The sequence below is a fragment of the Sus scrofa genome, chromosome 9, assembly GCF_000003025.6.
Source record: "Sus scrofa isolate TJ Tabasco breed Duroc chromosome 9, Sscrofa11.1, whole genome shotgun sequence".
In the NCBI taxonomy this organism is placed as follows: Eukaryota; Metazoa; Chordata; class Mammalia; order Artiodactyla; family Suidae; genus Sus; species Sus scrofa.
Window position 1 is genome coordinate 22621688 of NC_010451.4, and position 26754 is coordinate 22648441.

General features: G+C 36.9%; 1 protein-coding gene across 7 annotated transcripts in view; it reads right to left on the reverse strand.

The window, feature by feature from the left end:
* The window catches only part of NOX4 (NADPH oxidase 4), a 154587-nt gene continuing 128250 nt past the window's right edge, over positions 418–26754 (reverse strand). For 4 of the 7 annotated variants that reach the window (XM_021062622.1, XM_013979249.2, XM_003357234.4 and 1 more), the window contains exons 14-18: positions 26331–26450; positions 24461–24569; positions 19979–20047; positions 18502–18602; positions 418–7554 (exon numbers count right to left, since the gene is read on the reverse strand). In XM_021062622.1, coding sequence (XP_020918281.1) covers positions 7434–7554; positions 18502–18602; positions 19979–20047; positions 24461–24569; positions 26331–26450 — 520 coding nt within the window. In that variant the 3' untranslated portion in view covers positions 418–7433. The remainder of the gene's footprint in view (positions 7555–18501; positions 18603–19978; positions 20048–24460; positions 24570–26330; positions 26451–26754) is intronic. The other 3 variants (XM_013979248.2, XM_021062623.1, XM_003129745.5) reach the window with 2 other exon arrangements.

Here is a 26754-nt window from a genome sequence, read left to right on the forward strand (position 1 = left end):
TAATTGTGTATATGGGAGCATTTTTATTCGTCTGCCCACTCTAAAATTATAGGTTCACAGCCAACACAGAAACAGAATAGAATGAATCTCAGAGAGAATTCTGGTCTGCATTTTTCTGGTGGAGAAATCACCAGCTAGTTTTCAGATGGGACTGGAACACAGGTGTCTAAGACAGAGCTTATGCAAACTGCTCATATTCCACCTATGTAAATGTCAGACACATCTATGAGATACTCTCTTATTATTCTTCATTTTGAAATTCTTCAAACTTTAAAAAAGGGAGATGTTGATATAATGAATAAAAAAACAATCCTTTAAGCAGGTGTTTTTATATGGGTATAAATATTTACAGTACAGTCAATGTTTAGCTAAAACAGAAACCCTAAATGATCAAGTAGAAACACTCAACATTTAGAATTTATAATGAACATGTTACATTTTATTAAATTTTGTGAAGAAAATGATGAATAGTTTTCCATGTGAAAAACTGTATAAATATTTCAATGTGTTAATGAGCACAGTTAGGAGGTTTGAGAATAATCATACCAAAGCACAATGAAACCAAAAATCACATCCAAATCCCAAACCCAGCATAGTAACTTTAGTGATCAGAATTCCGTAATTCCTAATTATATATCCCGCTGAACTAAAAGTTATCAGAGTGTTGAGCAGCCTGGCATTGCATCAGGTTCAAAATCTTTCAAAGGAACATGTCTTAAATATTACTTGTTTAATATCTTCACAAGGAAGACGGATGTGATCATTTGGTCTTTTCATAGGATGAAAACAATTTAACCCATTCCCCAAATCCTGGAAAAAAATTCTTGATTATTACTGCCAAAGGTGAATGATTAATTGGCAATGAAAGGAATTTTAAGTATATTTGTCATTTAGCAAAACAATAAAGGTTTTCTACAAAATACTATAGCTTTATGATAATACAATTGCATTAAAAATAAATGTTTTTTCTCCAGTTCTTCACAAGTATTGAATCTGAGTTAGTGCTTCTTCTCCATCCTGTGTAAACCAACACCTGCGCTTAGCCTGAAGAGAATCTAATGCCACCCCTAAAATACTGAGTGTCTCACATCGTGATTATTGGACTATGTTTCCTCCAGCTGTGAATCTGCCGCCACTGAATGCTTCCTGTGAAAGTTGGAAAGTATCATTATACACAACTGCAGAATGTCATTTCATATAGGCAATTTTTCCTTCCGTCCTTCATAAACATAATCTCTCACCCTTACACATACATAATTGAAATATAAATATCTACAAAATAAGGTAGGCTTTGAGGAAAATATATAATATGAAGCATCTTTGTTAAGAATAAGAAAAAGATAAATTTATTTTATTTCCATCTAGGAAATAAAATGCAGTGCTTTTTTTCTATTTTAGAATTACTTCTAGTTCAAAGATAAAGGCCTTGGTTTTAATTCAGTAGGATGTCTCAAGAACATCTGCTGTTTTGTTTTGTTTTTTTTTCCATCACATCATAACTAAGTAGGTAACTTCTATCGCCCTCTAGCAATTCCTAGCTCAGATGGCATAGATCAATATAGCCATCTCTCGCCACATTGGGGCTGACCAAAAAAATAGTTCAGAGGAACTCTGAAGGCACTGATACTGGACAAACAGGTAACTTTACTTACAGGAATCTCAGAAGAACAAAGAGAGATTGGGTGCTGAGTTGCTTGAGGGTACTTTTTTACTTGCCCAGAAAATACAAATACTGATTCTTTCAGTTACAAGGGACTGTAACTCACAAGAGCCTGTGTTTATACTTTCTTAGTGTTTTATTTTGACTGTGCCATCAAAAGTCTATTAAGAAAGATTTGCCCAAGAGATATATTTTTCTTCACCATCCTTTCCTCCTCTCCCCCACGTTCTTACCCACTGCATCCCTGTAGGTTTAGCGGAGGTAGATATTATTCCTATTTTTATACCAGAGCCTGATACTTTTCAGGCTACAAGTCTCCTGACTTCTAACCCAGCATCCTGTTCGCCCCACACCCTGGAGGTGCCTGAATAAAATGATGAAATCAGCACACTCGAGGAAGAAGAGAAGTGCCACCAATTATTCTCACTTTTTAAAGTGACACCTACTTTTCCCAACTCTGAGTTTAAATGACATTTTAGTGAAAAGAGAAGAAAACAGTTTCCTGCTAAAATCATTTGGTAAGCAGATAATCACCACCTTCAATTACATCTTCAAATAAGGATGTAATTGCTCCTACTGGGTATCCAGAATGTGATTAAAGGTGCCCAGCTGATCCAGAGCTGGTATTCTCCTGACCTGGATAGTCCCTGGGAGTCTGAAGAATAAACTGTGCAGCACATCTAATGCTGAGCATGGAATGCAACGCGGGTCACGTTCCCACATGTATGTGGTGAGGTATTTTACATTCCTTAAGGCTCAGCTGGAGCGGAGGTTCTGGAAGAAGATTTAACTGCTTTCTCCCTAGCCAATGGATTGGCTGCCAGTTTTTCTTTTCTTTCTTTCTTTCTTTTTTTTTTTTTTAAAGCAGGCCTTGTGGATATCCCTCACCACTAAAATGAATTATATGATCATCCTAAAAATGATAACTAGGTTCAGATGCATGCGCTGATACAGGTGAACAGAGAAGCTGTTATGATACACCAGAGAGATTCTCTCCCTCAGTATCTGTGTAGTTAGGAAGGTTTCCTTCCCTGGGAGGAAGGACAAAAGAGCTGAGAAATATGACCTTGCAATGAGGGAACGTCAACATTCAGCATCTGCGGTTGAAGCAATGCATGGCGGCCTCCCCCTCTTTATGGCCACATATACTGGAACATTTCCGTGGTTCTGGTTCTCATCTAAATGTTGGGATTGTCTCTAGGTCAAGCAGCAGCTCATCAAAGCTCTAATTCTTATAGAAGCCAGATAGAATTCTGATCAAAAGTAAAGCTTCTGCTAAAATTCTAGCAGCAGTGAAAGTGTGAAAGGATTCCTAAAAACAAACACTACATTCTTCACATTTGCCCCACGCAGAGGACTAGCTAGTATTGCCGCGGATTTTCATCTCCGCTATAAAAAAAATGCCTTGACGTGTCCTGATCTGTTCAGTAATGTTTCTTTCTTTGACTCCCCTTTTTTCCTTCCTGGTTTTGCTCCCATGAAGCATGTCTTGCCCTTACCAGTTCTTACACTGTAGCTTTAACACTGCGTTTAGATGACCAGGGACAGTGCTACAGTGTTATAATAAAATTAAAAAATCTATTTTTTAGAATCTATGAACATCAAACGTTTGTATGGGAGAAAATAAAATTCTGTATACTCGCGTCAAAAAAAATTACTGATGTCTGTTCCAAAACAACATTGCTTAACTCTCTTGCTGACCTCAAGTGATTCGCATGGTCTTTTTTCTCTTCTGCCTTAATGGACCCTTCTTTGTCAGTAGTGGAAATCTGCTTCTTTCTTTGGAAAACCTCCTCTAGCCAGCTTTTGCAACTCTGTCCTTTGAGAATACTACAGAATGAAATAAAGACGTTGAGGTAATGGAGGGGAGATTTAGACAGAAGGAAACGGCGTGGTCTCATGGTTCTGTGGGAGTTGAAGTAAATGCTGGTCTCATTATGCTTGATTTCATTTATTTCCTGTCTCATGAGTTTACAAAAAAGCTGACTCTCTTCTCCGGAACAAGAAGCATGTTAGGGGCACGCAGTAGAGAAGAAGGGTCGTTTGTTTTAATATCAACATTTCCCTGGGTGGTTAGAAAGCCGGTGAGGTTAGGATTTCTATGAATTTAAATTTAAAATTACAACATTAACATTTCCCAGAAACTCTAGTATTATGTATATTTCCTTAAAAACTTCCTAGAAGACATAATCTCTCTACCACAATTGTCAGATTTTAAAACTGCTATCTGGAGATAGGTTCTCATAAGCAAAACGGACTAACAAATTTAGAATCAGAAAATATACAGGAAAAAAGATGATGATTTTTTTTCTTTTTTCCCTTTTTAGGGCCTCAAGTGCAGCATACGGAAGTTCCCAGGCTAGGGGTCGAATCGGAGCTGTAGATGCCAGCCTACATCACAGCTATAGCAATGCCAGATCCAAGCCTTGCCTGTGAACTATGTGGAAGCTGGGGCAATACCGGATCTTCAACCCACTGAGTGGAGCCAGGGATCAAAACCCACATTCTCATGGATACTAGTGGGGTGCATTTCCCCACTAGTATCCAAGACAGGGACTCCAAGACTGTGGTTTTCTGTATCTGAATCTGGAATTAACATTCCCGTGTTATTTTCCACCTAGCACTAAAGAAAGTTTATAAGGGAATTTCAGACTAAGAGATGTGACTTATTAGATGTATATGTCACGGGGAGAGGGGGGAAGTGACTTTCATAGCAGAGATCAGAAAAGCTGGACTCCAGTTTCCACATCGTGACAACCTCAGTGGATGACTTGAAGTTTCTATCTCCCTTTGGGCCTCAGATTCCTCAACTGTAAAATAAGAGGACTCCAAACTTCAGCATTTTATGTTTCTGTAACTGGATAGGAACAGGGAAAGGGATTTATTGATCATGAGCAGAAGTTTCAAATGGGTGTCATGTTTGTTTAGAAAAAATCACTGTTCAGCTGAGTTAACCATCCTTATTGGGGAAAGAAAAAAAAAAAAACTTTTTTCTTAAAGTTTTTTCTCTTAAATATAATGAACATTCTTTAGTACCAACATTATTTATTGAAGACAACCCTGGCCTATTTGCTTCCAGCAAGCCTCTCTGACAATGCCTTATAGTTTAAATCCATTACCTGCTGTACTGTTCCATAGGCTGCTGGGGCGGCCAAAAAACAAACCAATGAACAAAAAACTGAATGGAAGAGTCTATTGGGTTCTCTGTTTGGGAACATATAAACAGAATTTCCTTTCCTTTGTCCACATAGTTCATTTTTTAGTATAAACCTACTATTAAAAGTGAGTTTCTTCCAAAAAATCAGAGAAAAATCACAGGTTTAAAAAATCTATCGCGATGTTGATTTTGTTCAGAGGCTCTTAAAAAAGGGTCTTTGCTTTTGGAGATTGTGGGTTCCCCAAAACTGTGTGTAATATTTTATAGATGTGTCATAATATTAATTTTTGGTCAGGTTCTCACAAAGATACATTATTTAAAAAGAACTAATAACTACTGATCTAGTCCAAATGAGAAATCTTAATCCCAGAGAGAGAAGCAATTTGCCATAGTCACGCCACTAGCCAGCAACACTGACAGTCCAGAACCCCAATCCCACGTCTGCTCATGCTGGTGCACACTTGAATAGGTTACATAAGTTTCTTAAACTTGGGTCATCTTATGAAGAAACTCTGCCTGCTTTATTTGTTGCAAATGTAAAGTAAGTTTATAGCGATTTCAAGGCTACCATTTCAATTTTAACATTTATTGCCATTACAATTACTGTCTGACTGACAAGAATTAGCCCGGAGAAAGAATCCCTCCAAACGAAACAAAAAGCTCTCTTACACACGTATGATGAAGTCTGCGTTTCATGCCTACCTACTGAAGCAAGAATTGCCTATGTTAACACTGAATGTTTGAACATCAGTTGGAATTTAAAATAAGCAAAGAGGCTCATCTAGCATAGCCAAGCTACTTGGAAAGATCAATCTTCTGGAAAAATCTTCCACCAGTTTTACTGAAATTAGGTGTATTAGTATAATCACATAATAAATTATAATTAGTAAAGAGTCAGTAAATTGCATGTCGAGCCTGTACTAACTCGTTCCTTTTTAAGTTCTTTCTGTTATGTGTTTTTTATAAAAATTTTTTTATTTTAGAAAGGGTTGCCAAGATGTACTGGTTATTAAATATGCTTTCAGAGCTAAATCTGCAGGAACATTGCACATTTCCCGTATCTTTTTCTGACTCACTTTCCTTCCACAGAAGAAGAAAGAGTTCCAGGGCAAGGAAGAAATAGCTGTAAGTAATATGTTTATGGGCGTTTAATGTTAGATGGTTTAACATGCTCCATTGCTATTGGTGAATCAGAGCAAAAAATGACAGGTGCATCTATCATGTTATGTTATATCATGCACAATTTTAACAAAGGCAAGACAAGCTATGCTGCTGATCCCAGCAATGTGCTATATTGGATAGTTGATAGATGTCCACAAAAGAAAATCACTACATTGTAAAAAGAAAATGCCTTAATTCTTAAAAGGTAGTGAAGTGGATTTTTCCTCTGAGCTGAGAATATAATGGCCCGGAGTGAAAACCAATAGGATCACACAGTCCCAACAGGGACCTGAAACTCAGCAATTCTTTATCCAGAATAACAAGACAGTGCAACAATAATAATCTTGATTCTACACTTAAATAAATTTCAATGACCAATAAAGTATTTCCTCTTGTGTAAAAAGTAAAATACAGGTTTCCTCTAGAGAGATGTGACTCCGTTTTCAATGCCTCCAGCATAACCCCATGTGTGACAAAAAGCGAGAGAACTTATATGTCAGTGACCACTGACAGACACAACACCGTTGGGTCTTCCAAGTGCAAACTAAAAGCACCTTAAGAGGCCAACCACTAAGCTAAACTGCACTGGGGAAAAAAATTGTAAATAAAAATAATAGAGGCCAAAATGCTGAAAAAGGAAAAAAGCAACTAGTCTATATGTCCCTTTATAATTTAGGATAATGATATTTTCCTCATTACAAAGCAAGAGTAATTGATTAAATACATTCGGGATGAGGACTGATTGAATCACTGTGTCTAACACATGCCAAGGGAGGGCAGATTTCCCACGACACAGGAATAAAGAAGAAAGAAATATATAAAAAATAGATGTATCAACATCTGCACAAGGTTCATGGTGCATAAAAGCGATAGATACCCAGTAGAGGGGTATTAGCATCAGTAGTGAGCAAGATGAGATATTGACACAAAGTACCCGTATCAATACAGAGTCCTGTGCTGTATTTTCAAACATCTAATATATTTGCCTGGAGCTTTTCTAAATCAAAGTTTCTCTGTTTATACTCACGTAGAAAATGTAATCTGCGTTTCAATGAATTTTTAATTTTGTTCAATCTTGCATTTGTTCAACCAAAAACAATTTAAAGAGGACCAAGGCTATCAGCCTCACAGTGAGCAAGTGCAGCTCCTCTCTAGGGGTTCTTGAATCTGCCGTAAAAATCAACAGTGTGCATCTAATAGTTTTCTTTTAATTTGAGCAGTGAAAAGTGAATAATCACATCAACTATTCTTCAGGGCCTCTTTGGTTTCCAGATCAAACACAAAATGTGATGTGTCATCTTGCCACATTCTCTGCATTTCCATTTTAAATAATCATAAATAAGAAAGCCTTGCTATTCTTTGGCATGACACAGCTGTTTGATTCAGCTGCATTTCAAAAAGGCTTAAAAATTGCACTCATTCCTTCCTTAGAGTCCTGCTTCATCTCAAAGGTTTTCAGCTGAAAGATTCTTTATTGTATTCAAATCTTGTCCCATATGAATTGTTTTGGTTACTTAGCTTATGAAGCGTCTTAGAAATTGAATTTGGTCCACAGCAAAAAACGCCAACTGTTTTCCTGGAAAGAGAAAGGGAGAAAATGGAAAGTCAGGTGGAAAATTAGGCAGAACATGACAGAAGTATGCTTTAAGGGCATGTTTAAGGTATTAACAAAGTTAATTTCTTTCTTTCTTTCTTTCTTTCTTTCTTTTTTTTTTTTTTTTTTTTTTTGTCATTTTAGGGCCCCACCTGCGGCATATCCCAGGCTAGGGGTTGTATCGGAGCTGCAGTTGCCAGCCTATGCCACAGCCACCACAATGCCAGATCCAAGCCACATCTGTGACCTACATCACAGCCCACAGCAACACCGGATCCTTAACCCACTGGGCAGGGCCAGGGATCAAACCTGCATCCTCAAGGATACTAGTTGGGTTCTTGCCCACTGAGCTGTATTAATTTCTTGCTGCTCTGCATGTTGAAAATAATTTTCCAATCATTTCCAAATGTAAATGGCCACCAGGAAGATAGTTTATTTGCCTCCTGCTTTTCATACCAGAAATCAAGATAATTCAAAGAATATCAAGATAATTCAAAGATATAAGCACATATTATCAGACAGAGTGAGCAGTCTGCATGTCATTGGTGGGGGCAGAAACCAAGTCAAGAATAGCTACTGACAGATGTCAATTGCTCCACACCTGACAATGAATGGATGTCCATCCACCCTGGACCATATTAATTCTTTTCCATACTAGATGCTTTACAGACATTTTCCCCCCTAAAGATCTCATGGATGTTCATGGCCATGGTGAATAAGAGAAAAGAAAGGAAAGCTATTACCAGTTTGAAGGGATATTTTTAAGTGACTAATTTATATCCATACTGAAACAAAAAGCATATGAATCTGGATACACTTTCTTTTTTATTTATGTGCTGCAATAATTGTAACATATGTCAAGCAGGATTTATTATTCAATGGCATAAAATTTTAGTAGATACATTATACATGTCCCTAACAAACAGAATAAATAATTCCCAGGAAATGACTAGCATTTCACATTGATTTCCTCCAAAGTAGGTTGATTTGCATTGCATTTCCTAGGATATCAAAATGATTAATAATTCTTATCATGTCTTGCACAAACTGTATGTCTCATTATCTGAGAATAACTGGTGCTGAAAAAGAAGACAGTGACTCCATTTAAATGAGGACCAAAATTTTAATAAATATTGAAAAAAGTTTTATTGAAACTTTTCATCTTGAAAAATGAAACAAAGACCCCCAAAAGAAACTATCTGCAGCCATGATGGAGTATAGAGACTGATTTTACCCTCTTGCATTAAAAAAAATAGGAGAAAACAAATAATATGTGAAAAAACTATTTCCGGATGCTAGACAACAGGCAGTGCAGAACTGCGATCCCTAAGAAAAAAAGAAAAAACAGGATGAGTCCAGCAACTATCTCCGCTTGTTGCCTGAAGGCAATGTATAGGCTGCAACACAGAATAGAGAGATGTTTGCAAAGACTGGTGGTCATACTGAGTTAAAGAGGATGGAGTTCATGAAGGCCAAAGCAGCTAGAACTTGTAGAGCAGGAGATGTAAAGGAGGAGATATCAAAAGAAAGAAGCTCCGGAGCTCTGCGGAAGAGCATCCCCAAGTCTCTGGCTGAGTACTAATTGTCTCCTGTGTGAGAGGAAACCAAGTGAACTTGGGGAAGGAGAAAGATGAATAAGAACAAGAGCCAAAGAGAAGCAGAGGGAATGAATGTACATGAGGTAGTTAGTATAATATTATTTAAAGTATACTGTGATAAGAATTAAATCTAAGCATACACTGTAAACCTAGAGCAATGCTTCTCCAATTTCAGCTTCATCAGAATCACCTAAGGGACTTCATAGACCACAGATTGCAAGACCCCATTCCCAGAGCCTCTAATTCATCAGATCTTAGATAAACTATGAGAATTTTCTAACCAGTTCCCAGGTAATGCTGGTTCAAGGACTGCAGTTTGGGAACCAATTCCTTTAATCACTAAAGTCAGACAAACAGAAATGTGGCTAATATGGTATTAGAAGAGAAAAAAATGGAATGACAAATAACTGAAAAGAAGGTAAATAAAGAAAAAGAAAGGGAAAGAGCAAATGAGATAAATAAAAGGCAACAGTAAATTGCTGGACTGAAACTCAATCAATGGGAGCCAAGAATACTTAATAAGGAAAAAACAGTCTCTTCAATACATGATGCTAGGAAAATTGCATATTCACATGCAAAAGACTAGAACTGCACACTACTCACAAAAATTAACTCAAGAATTAAATATAAAACCTTAAAGCATCAAATCTTGGGAAAAAAGACAGGTAATAAAAACTTCTTGACACTGGTCTTGGCTATGATTTCATGAATGGGACACCAAAAATATAAACAACAAAACCAAAAATATACAAGTGGGACTACATCAAATTAAAAAGCTTCTGCAGAAGTTCCCATTGTGGCTCAGTGGTTAACGAACCCAACTAGTATCCCTGAGGACAAAGGTTTGATCCTTGGCCTTGCTCAGTGGGTTAAACATCCTGCATTGCTGTGGCTGTGGTGTAGGCCGGTAGCTGCAGCTCCAATTCAACCCCTAGCCTGGGAATCTCCATATGCCGCAAGCGTGGCCTAAAAAGACAAAAGACAAAAAAAAAAAAAAGCTTCTGCATAGCAAAAGAAACAATCAACGCAATGAAAAGGCAGGCTAAGGAATAGGAGAATATATTTGCAAACTACATATCTGATAAAGGGTTAATATCAAAAATATATAATAAATTCATGTAACAATAGCAAAAATAAATAATAATAATAATCCAAAAAGAGGAAATGTTTGCAGCTTTTGACTACTGAATAAGATATAAGCTGTGGGCTTATCATATATGGCCTTTTAATGTTGAAGTTTGTTCCCTCTATACCCACTTTTTGGAAAGTTTTTGTCGTAAATGGATGTTGAATTTTATCACAAACTTTTTCTGCATCTACTGAGATAATCATATGATTTTTATTCTTCGATTTGCTAACATAGTCATTGGTTGACATGAAGATATTGAACCGTCCCTGTATCCCTCAGATAAATCCCCCTTGATCGTGTTGGTACATTCTTTTTAATGTATTGTTGAATTTGGTTTGTTCTGCTGGGAAAACTGAATGGTTACATGTGAAAAGACTGAGATTAGAATCTTTTTTAACATCACATAGAAAAAGAATCTCAAAATGGATTAAAGACTGAAATGTCAGACCATAAGACTTCTAGAAGAAAAAATAGGCAGAATATTCTTTGACATAAATCATAGTAATGTTTTTGGATCTGTATCCTAAGGCAAAGGAAACAAAAGTAAAAAGAAATAGGTGGGACCTAATAAAGTTAAAAGTTTTTGCACAGCAAAGGACACCACTGGCAAAATGAAAAGATAATCTACTGAATAGGAAAAAATATATGCAAATTATATGACTGAAAAAGGGTTAATATTAAAAATACATAAACAGCTCATTCAACTGAATATCAAAAAAAACCCAACACAATAAAACAGGCATAAGGGAGTTCCTGTTGTGGTGCAGCGGTAATGAATCTGACTAGGAACCATGAGGTTGCAGGTTAAATCTCTGGCCTTGCTCAGTGGGTTAAGGATGCTGCATTGCCATGAGCTGCGGTGTAGGTCGCAGACGCAGCTTGGATCCTGCATTGCTGTAGCTACGGCATAGGTCAGCAGCTACAGCTCTGATTCGACCCCTAGCCTGGAAACCTCCATATGCCGCAGGTGTTGCCCTAAAAAGCAAAAAAAAAAAAAAAAATTTATGAGAAAAAAATAGGCAGAAGAACTGAATAGATCTTTTCCCCAAGAAGATATACTGATGGCTAACTGGCATGTGAAAAGATGCTCAACATCGCTAATCATCAGAGAAATGCAAATCAGTATCACATGACATATCACCCCAACCTACTGGAACGACTATCATCGAAAAGAATACTAACAACAAATGTTGAGAACGATGTGGAGAAAAGAGAACCCTTATACACATTGGAGGGAATGTGAATCGGTGCAGCCATAATGGAAAACAGTACGGAGGTTCCTCAGAAAACTAAAAATAGACCATATGATCAAGCAATTCCACTCCTGGGTATATATCTGAAGAAAAAAAAACCATCAATTCAAAAAGATTAATGATAAAAATCCTTACCAAAGTGGGTATAAAGGGAACATACCTTAACATAGAAATAAAAGCAAAAATAAGCCAATGGGACCTAATCAAACTGACAAGATTTTTCACAGCAAATGAAACCATAAAAAAAAACAAAAACAAAAAGACAACTTACAGAATGGGAGAAAATAGTTTCAAATGATGCAACTGACAAGTACTTAATCTCTAAAATATACAAACAACTTACACAACTCAACAGCAAAAAAGCCAACAACCCAATTGAAAAATGGGCCCAAGACCTGAATAGACATTTCTCCAAAGAAGATATACAGATGGCCAACAAGCACATGAAATGATGCTCAACATCACTGATTATTTGAGAAGTGCAAATCAAAACTACTATGAGGTACCACTTCACACCAGTCAGAAGGGGCCATCATTAATAAATCCACAAATAACAAATGCTGGAAAGGTTGTGGAGAAAAGGGAATCCTCTTGCACTGTTGGCAGGAATGTAAACTGGTACAACCGCTATGGAAAACTGTATCAAGGTACCTTAGAAAACTATACATAGAACTACCATATGACCCAGCAATCCCATTCTTGGGCATATATCTGGACAAATCTTTCCTTGAAAGATACATGCACCTGTATGTTCACTGCAGCACTATTCACAATAGCCAAGATGTGGAAACAACCTAAATTTCTATTGACAGATGAATGGATTAAGAAGATGTGGTATATATACACAATGGAATACTACTCGGCCATAAAAAAGAACAAAAATAATGCCTTTTGCAGCAACATGGATGGAACTAGAGACTCTCATACTGAGTGAAGTCAGAAAGAGAAAGACAAATACCATATGATATCACTTATATCTGGAATCTAATATATGGCACAAATGAACCTTTCCACAGAAAAGAAAATCATGGACTTGGAGAACAGACTTGCAGTTGCCCAGGGGGAGAGAGAGGGGGATGGACTGGGAGTTTGAGGTTAATAGATGCAAATTATTGCCTTTGGAAAAAAAAAGACACATGCATCTCAGTGTTCACAGCAGTATTATTTACAATAGGAAATATACAGAGGCAATCTAAGTGTTAATCAACAGGTGAATGGATAGAGAAGGTTACATATATGTATATGTATGTAATGGAATATTACCTAGCCATAAAAAAGAATGAAAATTTTGCTACTTCAGCAACATGGATGGATTTTGAGGGTATTATGCTTAATGAAATAAGATGGAGAAAGACAAATACTGTGTTATTACTTATATGTGGAATCTAAAAGTTAAATGAATGAATAGTATAACAAAACAGAAACATACTCACAGGTATAGAAAACAAACCAGTTGTTACCAGTGGAGAAAGGGAAGTGGGGAAGGGAAAGGCAGGGATAGGGGATTAAGTGGTCCAAACTAGTGTGAATAAAATAAATGCGCTACCAGTATGTACTGTACAGCACAGGGAATACTGTCAATGTTGTATAATATTTTTATTAATTATTTATTTATCTATTTATGTTTTCTTTTTATCACCATACCTGTGGCATATGGAAGTTCCCAGGCATACACCACAGTCATGGCAACACCAGATCCAAGGTGTGTCTAAGATTCACGCTACAGCTTGTGGCAACTTCGGATCCTTAACCCACTGAATGAAGCCAGGGATTCAACCCACATCCTCACAGAGACAGTGTCGGATTCATATCCTGCTAAGCCACAATGGGAAGTCTGTATAATATTTTTAAGTGGAGAATAATCTACAAAAAATTTGAATCCTATGTTGTATACCTGAAAGGAATACAATATTATAACTCAACAATATGGCAATAAAAAATAATAATCCAATTAAAAATAGGCAAAAGATTTGAATAGATATTTTTCCTTAAAGGGTATTCGAATGGCCGACAGGTATGGAAAAAGGTGTTCAACATCATTAATTATCATGAAAATGCAAATCAAACCATGGTGAGTTATCACCTCACACCTGTTAACGACTATCATCCAAAAGACAAGAGGTAGGAGTTCCCGTCATGGCGCAGTGGTTAATGAATCCGACTAGGAACCATGAGGTTGCAGGTTCAATCCCTGGCCTTGCTCAGTAGGTTAAGAATACGGCATTGCCATGAGCTGTGGTGTAGGTTTAAGACTCGGCTCGGATCCTGCATTGCTGTGGCTCTGGTGTAGGCCGACGGCTACAGCTCCGATTGGACCCCTAGCCTGGGAATGTCCATATGCTGCGGGAGCGGCCCTAGAAAAGGCAAAAAGACAAAAAATAAAAAAAAATTAAAAATTAAAAAATTAAAAGACAAGAGGTAAGTATTGGCAAGGGGGTGGGAAAAAAAGGAAACCCTTGTACACTACTGGTGGGAAAGTAAATTGGGACAGCCAGTATGGAAAATAGTGCAGAGGTTCCTCAGAAAATTAAAAATAAAGCTATCATAGGATCCAGCAATCCCTCCACTGTGTATATATCCATAGGAAATGAAGTCACTCTCTTGAAGTGTTACTTGCACCCCTGTGTTTATTGCAGCATTATCTGGAATAGTCAAGACATGGAGACAGCTTTAATGTCCATAGATGGATGACTGGACAAGGAAAATATAATGTGATATGATACAGACACAACACAGACACTTAGATGCACACACACACTGAAATATTAATCAGCCACAAAAAAGAAAGAAATCCTGCCATTTGCAACAACATGGATGACCCTTGAGGGCATCATGTTTAGTGAAATCAATTAGACAAAAGGACAAAAAATACTGTATGATCTCCCTCATAGGTGGAATCTAAAAGACCCAAACTCATAGAAACAGAGAGCAGATTAGAGGTTTCGAGAGGCAGGCAGGGGAGGTAGGGGATGAGTAAAGACTGATAAAGGAGTACAAACTTTTAGTTATAAAAGGAGTAAGTTCTAGGATGTAATGCACACAATGGTGACTACAGTTTGTAATACTATAGTGTATATTTGAAAGTTTGGAAGATAACAGATCTTAAAAGCTCTCACCACACACACCCAAAATTTATAATTATGTAAGGTGATAGGTACATTTTTGTGTTTTTTTTTTATGGTCACACCCATGGCATATGGCAGTTCCTGGGCCAGGGACTGAATCTAAGCCACAGCTGCGACCTATGCCCCAGCTGTGGCAACGCTAGATCCTTAACTCACTATACCAGGTGGGTGGAACGTGCACCTCTGCAGCGACTGGAGCCACTCCAGTCAGATTCTTAACCCGCTGTGCCCTGGTGGGAACTTCTGCAGGTATGTCAACTAACTTTTACTGTGTTAGTCATTTTACAACACATACATACCAAATCATTAAGCTGTACACATTAAACTTACATAAGATTATATATCAGGTATATCTCAGTAAAGCTGAAAAAACCAACCGTATTTTTAATCCAATAATAAAATGTAATTCATGAGTTCATTTTGTAATGAACTCAATGTAATAACAAGATATAATATAAACACACTACAACTAAAGCCTAGGACTTACAAATTTCAAGATCCATGTATCAAAAACTGATAGGACCGTACAGACAGATAAATCTAGAATTAAAGTTAATGATTTCAGCATGCCTCCCTAAGTAACTGATAGAACAAGTAGACAGAAAATCAGTAAGTATATAGAAGACTTAAATACCACTATCAATCAATTGGAACTGATTGATATTTATAGGCTATTCTACCCCAAAACAATGGAATACAAATTCTTTGGGAGTGCACATGGAACATGAACCAATGCAGACCATATTCTGGGTAGTATAACAGGTCGTAACAACTTTTAAAGGATTGAAATCACAGGGAGCATGCTTTCCTAAAGCCAACTTGAACTAGAAATCAAGAACAAATAGATATCTGTAAAATACTCATATATCTGAATATTAAACAACATACTTCTAAATAACCAATGGGTCAAAAAAAGTCAATCATTCATACGGAAAATTTAAAAATATTTGGACCTGTATAAAAATGATAACAAAACATATCAATATTTGTGGTTTGTATCTAAAGTGGTGTTTAAAGGGAAATTTATAGTATTAAGCATTTTTATTGGAAAAGAACTAAGATTTAAAAATCAGTGGCCTACATATGGTTCCACACTGAGGAGCTGGTGAAAGAAGAACTAATTAAATCCAAAGTGGGCAGAAGGAAGAAAATAATAAAGGAGTATGAAAATAAATTCTTACACTTAGTAAAGCTTAGATAACCATTAAAACCAGAGCTGTGGAGTTCCCATTGTAACACAGAAGAAACAAACCCAACTGGTATCCATGAGGATGCAGGTTCAATCCCTGGCCTCGTTCAGTGGGTCAAGGATCCTATAGTCTCTCAGCAATTTATGTACGCGGCTAACCAAAATTTTACAGCTCAAATGGAGTCTTCCATTTAAACAGTGCCTTTTTCCAGTGAATGAACCCTTAAAATGTTGATCCATTCTTTTCCGAACTATGCTACATAAAAATCCTTTAAAAAATAATGCGTTTTTAGATGCTTGCTCCGAGCAAATACACAAAATGCAAGTGTTGCATGAAATGTCAACAGTAGATGATGCACATTTGCTCTTCTTGAGCCAACTTTGCTGTTTACAAGCATACCAAATAAACATACAAAAATCCCCCTCAATATGAACTGTGTAATAAATGAGAACTCCTAAGATGTAACCAAAGGAACCAATAATCCCAACCCAATTTCTTGCAAATGATCCTCTACGGTTTCGGGCTTTGGTTTCAGAAGTGAGCAAAAGCAAATAAACAAAACAAAGACACAAACGATCAAGTTTTTTAGCACTATACTTTGAAAACTTGTCAGAAATCAGTTAAATGTCATTATAAAGGGAGGAGTCCTCAGTGCATGGCAAGATCCAAGTGAGTATGAAGAGAATATCACATCTAAGGTGGATTTTGAAGAAAGAAGGGAAAGAAATATAATCAAAACTACACTGACTTTTTTCTTTTCTATAGTTCACCTTTAACTAGGGCCCTGCATGTTACAGAGAACCTCTGCTTTCTAAATAATGCTTCCCTCTTTAACCCTGAATTATTTCACCAAGGAAAGGAAATACAGAAGTGCTTTCAAACATGGCTCTGATCTGAATTACACAGGTAGCTATATTCCCTTTTAGATTTTTCTTCTGGGGCATCATACTATGATTTCTAAAGCAAAATCTCTGAAGATGGCGCCAAGGGGCCATGATTCTTTCAATAAATCATATCCATCCATAAATTTATAAAGAGGGGCTTTTAAAAAAAACTCTCCATCTAATAAGCTGCCTCATTCATTGACAATCAGATATCTTTTTCATATTTATCAAAATATATTTTTTAGGAGTTCCCGTCGTGGCGCAGTGGTTAACGAATCCGACCAAGAACCATGAGGTTGCGGGTTCGGTCCCTGCCCTTGCTCAGTGGGTTAACGATCCGGCGTTGCCGTGAGCTGTGGTGTAGGTTGCAGACGCGGCTGGGATCCCGCGTTGCTGTGGCTCTGGCGTAGGCTGGTGGCTACAGCTCCGATTCAACCCCTAGCCTGGGAACCTCCATATGCCGCGGGAGCAGCCCAAGAAATAGCAACAACAACAACAAAACAACAACAAAAAAGACAAAAAGACAAAAAAAATAAATAAATAAACCATTAAAAAATATATATATATATTTTTTAAATTATGAATTAATCAACTACATGCTAATAACTTAAGGATAACTCAATCCAGAAGAAAAAAATAAGTACTGAAGTCTTAGAGTAGCAGAAAATTTTAAGAACTAAATCTTCAATTTACATCCTACTGCAAAAGGGTGTTTGGTTTGGCAACAAAAGTATGATTAGTTCAAGTGTAAAATTATATTGAATTCTATCAAAATTCTGGAGGTTACACATGATAGAAACACAAGTTCAAGTAGACAAAAGAGTGATGTAAAATTTCCAACTGATAATGAAAGCTACAAAAAGATACAAATGTATGAAGTTGGTATCAAGAAACTACTATATTGAGATTCCAGCAGATATGTTAAAAAGAGTTATATTAATTTTAAAATGTCAATATCTGCCATATGTTAGAAATTACAGGCTTTGGAACTATTTAAACTTATGGTGAAACTTTTTCAATGCCAACTTTAAAATGTGTGATAGGGTATATAGTTTTCAAAATGCTTTTAGAATTCTTAATAGACCACTGCCCTGCACTGTAATGATTTCACAGAAGACAAATGGGCTCCCTGGTCTGTGCCCTAAAATGAATGCTTTCCTTCAATAGTAACCTCTTTAGATCATGGACATATAGTCTACCATGCTAAGATCCTTCATAGAATGATAGTTTTCAAGAAAAAAAAATTATGTTTCTAAATATTTTTCAAACTTAATATTACAGTCTCTAAGAATTTTTTTAAAACTAACAATTTAAAAAATATATTCATTCTGGTAAAAAGGTACCAAAAATCTGATTTTTAAGTGCATTCTTTGTTACAGCTATTTGAAGACTTCCCTCATTTGCTAACATGATATAAAAAAACTTTTCCAATGATCACTTGATTTATGCTGTGGGAATAAACACCCTTTTTAATATGGATCTATGCAAATTTAAAAGTAAGTGGGAGAGTCTAGTTCACAAACACTTTCTAGACCATTTCTAAGCCAAATTTTAATTAGTTGGCATTTGAGACACTTGAGATGGTTTCTGCCTTACTTCCTCCTTTGGTGGTGATAATTGAATCTTTAAATGACACCATAATTTGTAAACACATTGTTAAGTAATCTTTTAAAACTTCATGTCATGGCTTGGGGATATTTTAATTTGATTGTTAGCCACATGTCATATTCCTTTGAGGACCAGTACTTACCCTCTGTTACATTTTGCTATTTCATCAAACAGAAGTTTCCACCGAGGACGTCCAATAAAAAGTCTTGAATTCAGTGCAGGATATTTTTCTCCAATTATCTTCTGCCAAAAAGAAAGCACTATATTTTATAGGACATAGAGCTGGACAAATCATCTATTTCTCTAACATCATCTTTGCTGGTGCTCTGGCTTCCTACCAAATTGCTATGATATAAAGAATATAAGTATCAAATGGCAACCTCTAAGTACAGTCATTTAGAAGCATCATTTCCTCCCTCTTTTCCTTTGAAATCCATTATTTTCTTGAATGTCATTATTACAAATGGATGATTTTTCCTAGACCTCAGTTTAGTCACTTCATTTTTAAGTAACTGTAAAGTTAGAGAATATCAATTCTAATTGCCTACTCAAACAGGGCACAGCACATAAGCGTCACTGAGGCATTTCTGTACTGAAAGTTGTCATTTGGTTCATTATGTGAGTAAAACACTATAAATTGTCGCCATAAATTTGGGGAAATGATCCTAGACATGACAGCCTAAAATAGAAGAGCTCCAAATTTGGGATCTATCAAGAAACAACTTCTAATGGACTGATGTTTGCAATTAACAGAATATTCGATCTGAATTGGTGGTAAAGAGTCAGAGTGGAGTGAGAAGAGAGGAGACAGTGTCTGATTCCCAGGCAGACAAACTGAGCACCAAATGTAATTTATGCTCCGTACCTTAATTACAGCGAAACCGTGAGGGATAATGATACTGACTTGCTTCATGAGAGGAATAAAATAAAATATTTTTTACATACCAAGTAGGGTAGACATCTGACTAAAAAAATAGGCTTAGATTTGTTTGGAAGTAACTGACAAGCATTGATATTTTGTATTCCAAGTATGACAGAAAATATATGAGGCAAAATGTTAAAATAAAACTTGTGAAAGCATGCATGCCAGGTTGATACGGTTCTGCAGCTCTTCAGCGATAGAAATACCAGTTTCTTCATCTATCATTTGGGGATCACAATACCATCTACCTCTCGAATCTGGTGGAATCACAAGAGATAATGTGGAGGAAATGCTTAGCACCGTATCCAGCAGTTAAGTAAACAGTGCATGATGGCTGGGTTTTTTGTTTTTTTTGTTTTTTTTCCAGTTTCCCTCCAAGAGAAAGGGGATTAATTGTGAAGACCTATATCTTCTCTCTCCACATAAAACCTCCCCTCCATGAACGCAGCCACAAGACTGGCCGCTTTTGCGTGCATCTCTAGATGAGGCGACAGGGAAGAGGAGGACAAGCAAAAGGCAGAGTACAGCTGACTGTAAGGGCAAACCACGGGTCTGTGGAACACATTCCAAAAGAGACCTTCTTCTGGGAAATGTCTCTTCAAACCACCTGCAGAAATTGTCTTCCAGCACAGCCCCTGTGATAAATCTTCTATTCTCAAGAGGCTTGTTTAATTTACAATAGCATCCAATCACATACCTGTAGCCCATCTGTCTGACTGAGGTACAGCTGGATGTTGACATAGTCAGGTCTGTTCTCTTGCCAAAACTGAGAGGACATAAAAGTAAATAGACGGTAACATTTGTTCTGTAGTCACAGATCCTCTCCTATCCTAACATATGTGATTCTACAATTGGTTAAGATGTGAACTGCCTCATCGCAGGCAACATCTGCAAGCAGATATATACACATACATACATACATATGTACCACATTCATGGCAGATTGGAACATTACCTGCCACCTACTGGTTTCATTAGTTGTGATGACAGCAGTGCAAGGGATTAATTCTCTGCGATCTTTATAGAAACAAAATCATGCATGCTAAATGCTACATGAATACGCCCCTAAAGCCTCCCCACTTATTTATTTTATTCTCTAAGAGTCTTGCTTATTTCTTATTTTATTCCTTAAGAGTCTCCAAACTGTACGCAAGAGCTCACTCAGAAACATGATTTTCCAAAAGAAAATCTAAATAAATAAAAGGTCAAAAGTGATGTCTAATTTGCACGCTAGGAATCACAACAAATAAAACAAACAAAATCTGGTTCCAGTTGCTACCTTTTTCCTATTCAGCACTGGTTTCCCTTATATAAAAATGCACGAGGCAGGAAATGCGCCTGCCAAATAAAAGAGTCTGGAGAAAAATCTCAGATATTTTGATACCTTGAAAAATAAAGTGATAAAGAAAAATATCTGAAGGAAAATAAATTCAGCAAAGGGGGTTTTAAAGGGGTATTGTCCTCATACACTTCTTTTTTCCAGAAGATGGAAATGAATCTACTAATGAATCTTGCCCCGCCTGAATCCTGATGTCTGACATCTACATTTAAAAAACATTATTCTTTTAAAGTCTCCTTTCACCACCCTGAAATAAGGAGATGCTGAAAGGTAAGGAAAGGGAATCAAAAGTAGAAGAAGGGAAGGAACATGACAGCCAGCCACGGTGTGCTCGGGAGAACGGAGGTGAGTATCTGATGTATAGAACACTAGGACAGGCCTACAAGAGACCAGCACGTCTTCAACAGCCAGCCTATTTCTTGAGCATTAATGGGCACAACACTTTGCTTGAGATGGTATGGCTTTGCTGGACCTTACTGCAGCAAAAGGATCAACTACTTTCAAGTGCTATTTCTATGTAGGGTGAAAGCGATGATTTTTTAATGGATATGTTGGGACTCAAAGTAGAAACAGAAGTCATTTTGCAAATAGGAAGTGATTAAATGAGATCTCACCACCTGTCTGGCACCCCTAATAACAGTAAGTGCACGTGGCAGGTGACTAAGAGACCCTGAAATCTGACCCTGAGACTTCTAGGGAGTTACCCAACTTATAAAGGCCTCAGTTTCTTCATTGAGACAAGAATAGGGTTGAATGACATTATCTCACAGGTTTCTTCCAGATCTAAAATTATACATCTTCTGACAGACAGCAACTCAAAATTATAAAATCCCAATAAAAACGTATCTTACTTTGAAAGGGATATCTGATGATTCGCATTCATAATATTCTTAAAATATAATCATTAAATTCCATCTAATAGCTGCTTTGAGTTTTACCCAAACACTACACTCATTTTAAGGCCCTTTGAGAACTGAATCAGGATTTGAGTTTTAATTGTGAGGAAACAGGAATTTCCAGGTGCCAATAATGGATAACAACTCACAAAACACATGACTTGCACTGACTTTTGCCTTAAATGGCTACCAGGATGCTGCTCTGATATCTCCCCAATAACTCCTACATTGACAACTGGTGTTGGGTGCCCAAAGCCCCCAGAGAGAAGTACTCAAATTTAAATAATGTATTTAATGATTTCACAGACACTATGTTGGATTCTTAACCTGCAGAGCCACAGCAAGAACTTCTAATGATTCCTATGTCTCCATTTTAATCTGTCCCTCACTGAAGATAAGCAGCACTATCTACTAAAGAAACACACACACACACACACACACACACACACACACACACACACTGAACTTGGTAATGCAGCTGCCAACATAGAGAATAATAAAAGCCTTTTCTTTTTAACATCATCCTCAGATGCACCACTGAAGGACCAGTGTTCATCCTCTTGATGTGAAAAATCAAAACACAAATGCAGGGGTGTGTGTAGAAAATAATCATCACCACATTGTTTACACTAGTCTTGGGCTTTCGTATTACTTATTCCATGGAATCCTATGGGTAAAGCATAGGAAGAAATCTTAAGATTCAACCACTTTAAAGGTCCAACCACTTATGTTTTTTTCTTTCCTCTATTCCTTTCCTGCCCTGCTACTTGCCTTATAAAAAGACTGTTATTCAAATGTGCTTTTCTACATTTTGGATCCAATCGTAGACTTTTATTTTTAAAAAAGTATGGAGTTCCCATTGTGGCTCAGTGGTAACGAATCTGACTAGCATCATAAGGATGCAGGTTCGATCCCTGGCCTTGCTCAGTGGGTTAAGGATCTGGCGTTGCTGTGAGCTGTGGTGTAGGTCACAAATGCGGCTCAGATCCTGCCTTGCTGTGGTGTAGGCCAGCAGGTGTAGCTCTGATTTGATCCCTAGCCTGGGAACTTCCATATGCTGCAGGTACAGCCCTCAAACAAACAAACAAACAAAAAATAAACATTTTTTAAAAAGTATAAGCTCTGTATCAGTTCAAGTGAGTTTTTTGTTTTTTTTTTTTTTTAACTAGAAAAAATAGGCAAAGGTAGGATTAGGAAATCAGAGAAATAATACAAGTGTTTAATAATCTTAGGAATTGAAGTTTAATCTCACCAGCGTTCAGGGAAAAATACAATGAGATCTCACTGTTTAAGAGAGGAGTAGAAATTTAAGGGAGTTCCTGTCGTGGCTCAGTGGTTAACGAATCCAACTAGGAACCATGAGGTTATAGATTCAATCCCTAGCCTTGCTCAGTGGGTTAGGGATCCAGCATTGCTGTGAGCTATGGTGTAGGTTGCAGGCAAGGCTCGGATATGGCATTGCTGTGGCTGTGATGTAGGCCGGCCGGAAGCTACAGCTCCACTTAGACCCCTAGCCTGGGAACTCCATATGCCACGTGAACAGCCCTAGAAAAGGCAAAAAAAAAAAAAAAAAAAATTTAAAAGATTGGTAACTTCTCAAATCTCCCCCCTTTTCCCTCCTAATTTAGCAGGCCCTTGATGAGTCCTACAAATTTGTACTTTTTTTTTTTTTTTTTTTTCGGCTGCCACAAGGCATATGGAGTTCCTGGGCCAGGGATCAGATCTGAGCCACAGCTGTGAGCCACATGCAGCTGCAGCAAGGCTGGATCCTTTAACCCACCGTTCTGGGCCAGGAATTGAACCTGTGTCCTGGCACTGCAGAGACATCGCCAATCCCAATGCACCACAGTGGGAACTCCTGTACTTTTTTTTTATTGTGGGAAAATATACATAGCATAAAATTTGTTTTAATTATTTTTAAGCAGTTCAGTTGATTAACATTAAATACATGCACATGGTTGTGCGACCATCCCCACGAACCCATCTCCAGCACATTTTCATCTTCCCAAACTAAAACTCTGTACCCATTAAACAGTCACTCCCCATTTGCCCTCCCCTGAAAACTCTGGTAACCACCACTCTACCTTCTGTCTCTATGAATTAGACAACTCTAGGTCCCTTACATCAGTGGAATCACACATTTTTTTTAAGTCCTTTTGTGTCTGGTTACATGGTAATAAAGTTTTAAAAAGCAATTTTCAGAACAACACAAAGAGGATGATAGAATTGATAGAATGCTCGTGAGTTACATCTGGTTACACAGATTGGGTAGGGATTTTGCTTCATGTGGATTATTTGAAAAATCTGTAGCAAAGAGTCATATGTGTATTGCTTTATACCTTAAAAATAAAGATAGGTATATTAATAGATAAATAAAAGGTTACACGTAGGAAGACAAAAATGCCTGCTTTCATCTCTAAAGGAATAAAATCTAGAAATAGGGATTTTTGAAATTCTGTAAACCGTGCCAAAAGCCTACTGATGATCCACTTGGAATACTGAGGGTAGAGATCAGGGAAAGAGCTATGAGAACAAAGCATGGAAGGTATGGCAGTAATTGTCTGCTGATGTTTTCCTCCATCTGTTCTCTGGCATAATCTCGTATGCATACATTTGCATTCACATTTGCATACATATGTATCCTATAGGCATATATCATCAGCTATATGTATACGTTTCTAGGTTTAGAAATTCTATCTTAAAACATGTCATAGATATACACACAAATTTACATTTACCAATATCTGGAAAAGATATATACCAAATTATTAACAGATGTTATCTCTGTTTTCTTAAGTTTGAGGGATTTTTTTCCTCTTCAGTACTTATCCACACATTTTCTGTTTTATTCTCTAGTGAGCACTTATTACTTTCATAATGTAACATAAAATAGATATTCTTAAAAATTTTTAAAGTGCAAAAGTAAAACCAAGCCTAATTTTACCTTGTTATGCAACACACAGAGTAAGTCTGCAAACCACCGGAAGGACTGGATGTCTCTGCAGACCCAGATAAAATACAGTCTTCTAAGCTTGTACGGTTTCCAGTCATCCCTTTAAAATTAAAATAACATGATAGTGATTAGGATGGCAAAAGGATGAAGAAACCCTGTATCCTTGAAAATTTGCTTCTCATTAGTACACAACCTATAGAAAAGCCAGTCATTTACATTCTAGCATCTGACATAGCACTTTAACTCCCAAATTAATTTAAAATGCAATATACTCCCTGAAAGATATGATATAGTCCACGAACTTAAGTGTTCACACTTGTGAATATTATATACATATTACCCATTTCCAGTTGAAGGTAATAAACTAAAATCCTGGGTCAGATTAATGTCAGGTCTGCATTTCAGAAAAAGAAAAAAAAAAGCTCTCTATTTTCAGTAAATTCTATCACTCAGCAGGGCATCAGTTTTGCCCTGGCTTCTAGGGAAAATGAGCCAACACCATTCCAGAAAATTGGTTATTTATCTTCTTAATCATAATTAAAGAAAGAGACTTCACAACCACCTACTATATAATGCATTCCAGCAACTCACAATTCCAGGTGGATTCCTCCTTATAACTTTGAGGAAGGCTTGAGGTTAAAACAGCATTCTTCCCTTTTTTAAAATTTAGGTGTCTAATGTTTTCAGAAACAACTAATTTCTGGCTTGGAATATAGTTATTTTTATAGGAACCTCCAAAAAGTTCCTATAAAAATTTATATCAAGTATTATATCAAGTTTATATCAAGTACTGAAATTGATTAATATCAATTTATATCAAGTATTTATATCAAGTATTTATATCAAGTATTAAAATTGAAATTAGGAATTCTCTTGTGGTGCAGCAGGTTAAGTCTCTGGTGTTGTGGTTTCAGTGGCTCGGGTTGTGGCTGTGATGTGCTTCAATCCCTGGCCTGGGAACTTCTGTGTGATGCAAGTGCAGGCAAAAAAAAAAAAAAGAAATTAAATACCACTCAAACACATCACTTCTGCTTGTTATTCAAAACAGACTTCTAGTGCAAATTGTGTTTTCTTGAAAAGTGAATGGAATAGATTTGAGAATAACTTCCTACTGTCATTTGTGTTTGGTTTCATAACAATGATTATCAATCATTTAATTTTTACTTATAATCCTAGAACTAAAGTAACTGAAAAAGTGTATCCTGGTTAAGCAATCGTACCTTTGAAATTTCAATTCTTCAGTCTGTTATAAACTTGCTGAATAATACACCAAGGAATGATATGCTCGTTTTTCATCTCTTTGGAAAGGGTTTCCCCAACCAGACTTCTATCATAGCCCTAGCCCTTTTTTTCTATATACCATTAATTTCTCTTCTCATCATCAGAATTCGAATATTTTCTGAAGTAATGATATTTACGAATTTCTCACTGGTTTATTTTCTACCTACCCCAGTTTAATGGAACCTTTTTAAGGGCAGGGACTCTGTTTCGTCATTGCTATATTACCAGTAACTGTTAAGACCTATGTGTACTCAAAAATATTTGTTGACTGAATCAATTAGGAATGCTACTTACCCCTTACGAGAAAGGAAAGAAATAGCGGCTGGTAGGAAGACTTTAATAGAGGAAAAGGCTGGAGGAATGCATAACTGTGATACTGACATTATTTTACAAGACAGCATGCTGAAGGCCATAGACCACATATTGAGAATCACTCAGTTATTCTCCTTATCAATAAATCAGTGGAGTTCCTTGAACAACGAGTAGAAGAATTCTGTTGGAATTACTTCTTACTAAGAGAGATGTCTGAAATATTGACAGTTCTCTATTCAGACTAATAAAATGGATGGAAAAGACATACAGCAGGGTGTTGAGTATTGACGCAAATGGAGTTACTCCAATGCCTCCAGCCACGCAGAGGCTAACCTCATAGTTCAGGGATTCCTCAAAGGGGCTTCCAAAGGGACCATCAATGTATAGCCTGTGGAGAAGGCAGACAAAGGTGGGAAAAATGAAAGTAAATCAAGTGTCTATAATATGTGGCAAACATGCTAAAGCTAGTGTCTAAGCTTCGTGATGGCTTACGTCACGTTCTATTGTTTCTCACAGCGATAAGCCTGAAGGAAGTAGAAATCGTGTTTACGAACTGTCAATATTGAAACAAGTACATCTCTTTCAAAGCACGCCTTTTTTGAGGGAAGCATTCATTTAAACTGTAGGGAAATATAGAAAGGACCATGATGGATAGCTGAGGATGAGTTAAAGCTTTATATAACTATCTTGGA